At 47.1% G+C, this 5,246-nt stretch overlaps 1 protein-coding gene across 1 annotated transcript; it reads left to right on the top strand.

Moving 5' to 3' along the window:
* Nucleotides 1-216: 216 nt before the first annotated feature.
* cdk5r1l.L (cyclin-dependent kinase 5, regulatory subunit 1 (p35) like L homeolog) lies at nucleotides 217-4,953 on the top strand. The gene has a single exon (XM_018267008.2). It carries the CDS (start codon nucleotides 1,405-1,407, stop codon nucleotides 2,284-2,286), a length of 882 nt encoding a protein of 293 aa, XP_018122497.1. The 5' UTR covers nucleotides 217-1,404; the 3' UTR covers nucleotides 2,287-4,953.
* The last annotated feature ends 293 nt before the right edge of the window (nucleotides 4,954-5,246 follow it).

Genomic DNA, 5,246 nt, shown 5'->3' with positions numbered 1-5,246 from the left:
CAGTCCAGGCCTGGTGTGCACCTCTGTATTATGCAGTTGCCCACAGGCACATAAAATCCAGGCCCCTGCATGTCAGGCCCAGTATTGCCCATATCAGTATAACAATAGACCTGATCATTTGCCAACCCTATGAAACAATGGGCAGTGCCCTTAACGGCCAGCAGGTGGCAGTGAAGAACCTCCTTAGCCCATCAATGGGGGGTGGGGGGATGGGCCAGGAGGAGTTGAGGCTGATGGAAAGGAGCAAATCACGGTGCCTTTGGATTTTTTTTCAGTGCTGAAGCCCAAAGCTGGTTGGAGGAGCCTCCTAGAGATGCCTGTGAGCTGGGAAGCAGGATCAGCCCTCTCTTGCTTCTCATCAGATGCTGCTGCTGTTTGTCTTGGACGCTGACTCCCCCCCTCACCAATGCGGCACGGTGGGCTGGCATCTACCTCCATCATACACCTGCTGCACAGAAAGGGGTAACCCCACAATCACTTTGACACCCTAAATCCTGCAGATGCTGCTGCACCCCCTATCCATCAATCACTGGCACCTCTAATCCTGCAGGAACTGCTCTGCCTCCAGCCTTGTGTCATTGACACCCCAAACCCTGCACTGGCTGCAGCACCCCTAAGCCACCAATCACTGGCACCCCAAATTCTGCAACAACTGCACCCCCTTTTTTTCTTCTATCGTTGACAACCCCAAATTCTGCAGAGGCTACATCTGGGACTATCTGCATTGAGAGGTGGCACAGCTGGTGGCATCAGGCTAAGCCCTTTTCATGGACCTTTTGTGGCACAAAAACCGGGGCTTTTCAGTTAAATAACCCACCCTTGTCTTTACAGCGGAGGACAATCTTTATCACTGCACCTCGGGGGTAGGTGGATTTCTATTTTCCATCTTTTTATTTGAAGCTCATTTCCCATCTCACCCCTGGATTATACCCAGGTTGCTTCTGCCAACCTTCAAGGCTGGTTCCCACTCATGCCAATTTGTATGGAAAGACAAGGGAACATCCATCCATTGCAATTGCTGTAGGACTCGCCAATGCCTCCTAAACCCTGATCCAGCTCCCCTCTGCCTGCACCCCAGATATTTACATTGGGGGGTTGATCTGCTGCTGATTAAAAGCCTGACTCCAGCAACATAAAGAAAGCCACTCTCCGTCTGATTAAATCAGCAGTACCTGCCTGTGCCTCAGCCACTGCCTCTGAACACTAGGAAGGCTGGAAGCCAGACATCTGGGGAGGGCAGGGAGTCCTGCAATGCAGGGAACAAAGAGCCGCCAGTCTCGTTCCCCAGCTTCCAATTAATTAGCCACCAGCAGATACCTGTCTGTTATTGTGATTGCCCGACGCTAAGGCTGCACCCTCTTGCCCTCTGCTCTGTTCAGCTTCTGAGCTTCTTGGCTGGGCAACATGGGGACTGTGCTCTCCTTATCCCCAGGCTCCAGGAAAGCCAGCTTGTATGATGATGGCTCCGGCTCTCATGCCCATTACACCGGTGTTAGCAAGGGGAGTGGGCAGAAGTCAGATAAGACCCTAAAGAGACACTCTATGTTCATCCCTGCTCTTACGTGGAAAAGGCTGGTGGCTTCCACCAAAAAGAAGACCTCTAGAAAGAGCACGGCCAATAACAACTACCAGAAGGACGTTGCCCACTTGAACCATGAGAATGTGAAGAAGTCTTTATCTTGTGCCAATCTCTCCAGCTATGACAGCCAACCTCTGGCACCACTCAGCTCCAAGCAGATATCCTCCATCAAAAATGTCTCCAACACCAGTGGTGGTGGCTCTCCAAAACGGGTCATTGTCCAAGCCTCCACCAGTGAATTGCTGAAATGCCTTGGGGAGTTCCTATGCAGGAGATGCTACCGGCTGAAACATTTGTCCCCCACTGACCCAATTCTCTGGCTGCGTAGCGTCGACCGTTCCTTGCTCCTCCAGGGATGGCAAGACCAGGCCTTTGTCACGCCGGCCAACGTGGTCTTTGTCTATTTACTCTGCAGGGATGTCATTGACGGGGACTCTGTGGCCACTGAACATGACTTGCAAGCCACCCTCCTGACCTGCCTCTACTTGTCCTACTCTTACATGGGCAACGAGATATCCTACCCCCTAAAGCCCTTTCTGGTGGAAGCGGGCAAAGATGCCTTCTGGGACAGATGTCTTTGCATTATTGATGCCATGAGTTCCAAGATGCTCAGAATCAACGCCGACCCACACTACTTCACACAGGTCTTTGCTGACCTCAAAAATGAAGGCAATCGAGATGAGTTCTCCAGAGTCCTTGACCGGTGACTATTCCCAGGGCTAGTAGGTTCATATCTATGACAGCACTTGAAGGCCGGCTTGGCTACCCATAGGCTGACTTTAATCGAGTAGCCAAAAACAAGAAAGGGACCACGTTTTAACCTTGATGTGCATTGTCCTCATTGGGAAGTGTTTGGCCCCCAAGGCTCCTTGGCCACTGTCAGAATTGCATTCTGGGTCGATTTAGGCCAACAAGTGCCTGACTCTTTTCCCGTAACCCCTTTCCCCTAGAACCTTTTTTTCTCTTTTTTCCCCGTCACTGTATGGTTGTGGCTGCTGAGACACATTCCAAAGCAATCCTACAAACCAAGCCCCAGGATTTTGGTTAACATGTATATTCTGCAATAAGAACGACTAGGTGTCTCTTGTTTCTTTTTGGATAAATTGAGTTGTACCAACAAAGAGACCCCTCTGGGAAGAGCAGGGAAAGGGGGGTGCACAGTTTCACAAAAACTGCTGGAGGGTCTGGTCACATGTTCTGCCCTCCTGCAACATTTAAGGGCCAGTGAATTCTAGAACATAGAGAGGATGAGGCAGTGGTTGCAGCTCCATAAACATGAAGGAGACATATGGAATAACCTTGGTAAAAGGGGGGTCTGATCACATGACTTGATTCTATTACCTCTTTTTTATTGATAATTTGGGGTTTCCCAGTATGATTCCATAGGGGTGTGTCTAGGGCTTCTGCATGCATTGCTCTCACTAATAGATACTGGGAATTTTCCTGCCCACGCCTATTTGTTTTCTGCTGGGAGTTGGAATTCTATATCGGGACGGCTACAGCAGAACATTTCATCATAGGACTACAACTCCCAGAATCCCAATCTGCTGGCTCTCCTGCTGGGCACAGTAATTCTGTAATCCACAGGCTGTGTGTATACCCTTTAAACATTATGTTTGCCCACTGGCTAGGCTTGGCACCATATCCCATTAAAACCAGACACATATTAAACCAATATATGCTAATTAGCAGGTACATGCCTGCTGCAGCCTTCTGTGGTTTCTGTGCAGTCATGCAGAACTGAACTGCTAAACTGGATCTGGTTTAAAATAGGTGTTAGGATGACGGGAAATGGTGCCAAAGAACATCTTATATCACAATTTTTGGCAGTGATTACTTTACTTGAATGCCGGCTGATTATTTGCATTTCAATGGGGTCCTACAATGCACTGGGAATCAAAGGTTCCAAAAAAAAAAACTGTCAGTCCTAAGGCAGGAGGGGGCTGACAGTTGTTGGCACTCAACTAAAAACTGCTTCTGATAGCATGCCCTTCCAAGTTGCATAGGAGAGGATGCTGGGAGTTGTAGTTTTGCAAGGTTTCATGGCTTCTGATAGTATGCCCTTCCAAGTTGCATGGGAGAGTATGCGGGGAGTTGTAGTTTTACACGTATCATGACAAGGGAATTTATTCAGGGCAATCTCTATTGTTGCCGGTTGTAGGTATAACCAAATTATATTGCACAGGGCTGTGCTGAAATCCAAGCAGCCACGTATTTCTCATTCCATAGATATGTTTTGTGCAGGAAAATAGGTAAAGGAAAGCCAATCACTGCCCTTGTCTTACATATTTGAGTGCAGCCTAGAGGTGGGGGATCTGGTAGGATTATAAATTAGAAACCTGCACAGTTTCTTAATTAAAACATTTATTTGTGTAGAATTAATGTATAATCATTTATTATGCACAAATAAATGTTTTCAGTAAGAAACTGTGCTGGTTTCTAATTTATATGTAACTCGTGGCAGTGGACCCATGTACAGTTCTTGCTGTTAAGAAAGTATATACCCCAAAACTTATTTGATCTGGTAGGCTTGCATGTTAACACCTAAATAGCCAAACTAAAACTCCCAGCGGGCTCAGCCAGAATGGCAACATCAGTTAAAAATGACCAGTTTAGTAGACAGCTGTATTACAGTTGGTCTTTGGTTTTTTTTGTCTCTTGTGTTTTTGGTTATCTGGTTGCTAGGGACACGCTTGCTCTAGCAGCGATATAACCTCACCTTTAATGGTGTGGGACAATGTGGTCAATTCTATGGGTTCCTGTGCCATGCTCCCCCCTACAGGAGACACAATGCAGGTGTCTGGTGCCGTGTGGCTGTTTAGTAGTCCCCGGATTAGCTGACCTACATCAATCCAAGGTAAATTTGCACCAGGGCAGCCAATCTGGCGTTTGCTTTCATTATTCTAAGTGCAACAGACTAATCAGAGCTAATTGCTGATTGGTTGCCCTGGGTCAGATTTGCTGTAAGCTTTGAGAAGTAGGGGCGGCAGAAAACCACAACTATCAAACTTAATATAAAAGTGTTTTGTGACCTCAGAAGGTGGTGTGCATGCTGGGAGTTGTAGTTACAACTGCTGCAAGGCTGCCCCCTGTTTATCTCCCTACTTCCACCTCCAGTGCATTTCTGGCATTGATTTTTTTGGGGGTACGGCATGGGATTAAGACAAACTCCCAGTACTTAACTACTAGTATCCCATGCACTGCAGTGTATATAGGGCAATATTCAACCCCCCCCCCCCACCACGAGTCATTCACTTCCTTGTGTGACCCAGATCATTGGCACCAGCACATCTTGCAAACAGTACAGTACAGTATGAGGGTATAGCTTATTGTGTGCCCAGAACATTCCTTCTCTGTATATTTGTATTTATACATATGGGAGGAGGAGGTGCCATATTGATTCCCTTAGACAGTACAGTATGAGGGTATACCTTATTGTGTGCCCAGAACATTCCTTCTCTGTATATTTGTATTTATACATATGGGAGGAGGAGGTGCCATATTGATTCCCTTAGACAGTACAGTATGAGGGTATAGCTTATTGTGTGCCCAGAACATTCCTTCTCTGTATATTTGTATTTATACATATGGGAGGAGGAGGTGCCATATTGATTCCCTTAGACAGTACAGTATGAGGGTATAGCTTATTGTGTGCCCAGAACATTCC

The sequence above is a fragment of the Xenopus laevis genome, chromosome 6L (assembly GCF_017654675.1).
Source record: "Xenopus laevis strain J_2021 chromosome 6L, Xenopus_laevis_v10.1, whole genome shotgun sequence".
Classification (NCBI taxonomy): Eukaryota; Metazoa; Chordata; class Amphibia; order Anura; family Pipidae; genus Xenopus; species Xenopus laevis.
Note: the sequence above shows the minus strand (reverse complement) of the source record. Positions and strands in the feature narration are given on the sequence as shown.

Excerpts from the sequence above, each read along its gene's own strand:
- cdk5r1l.L (XM_018267008.2), top strand. The coding sequence starts at position 1,405 with ATGGGGACTGTGCTCTCCTTATCCCCAGGCTCCAGGAAAGCCAGCTTG.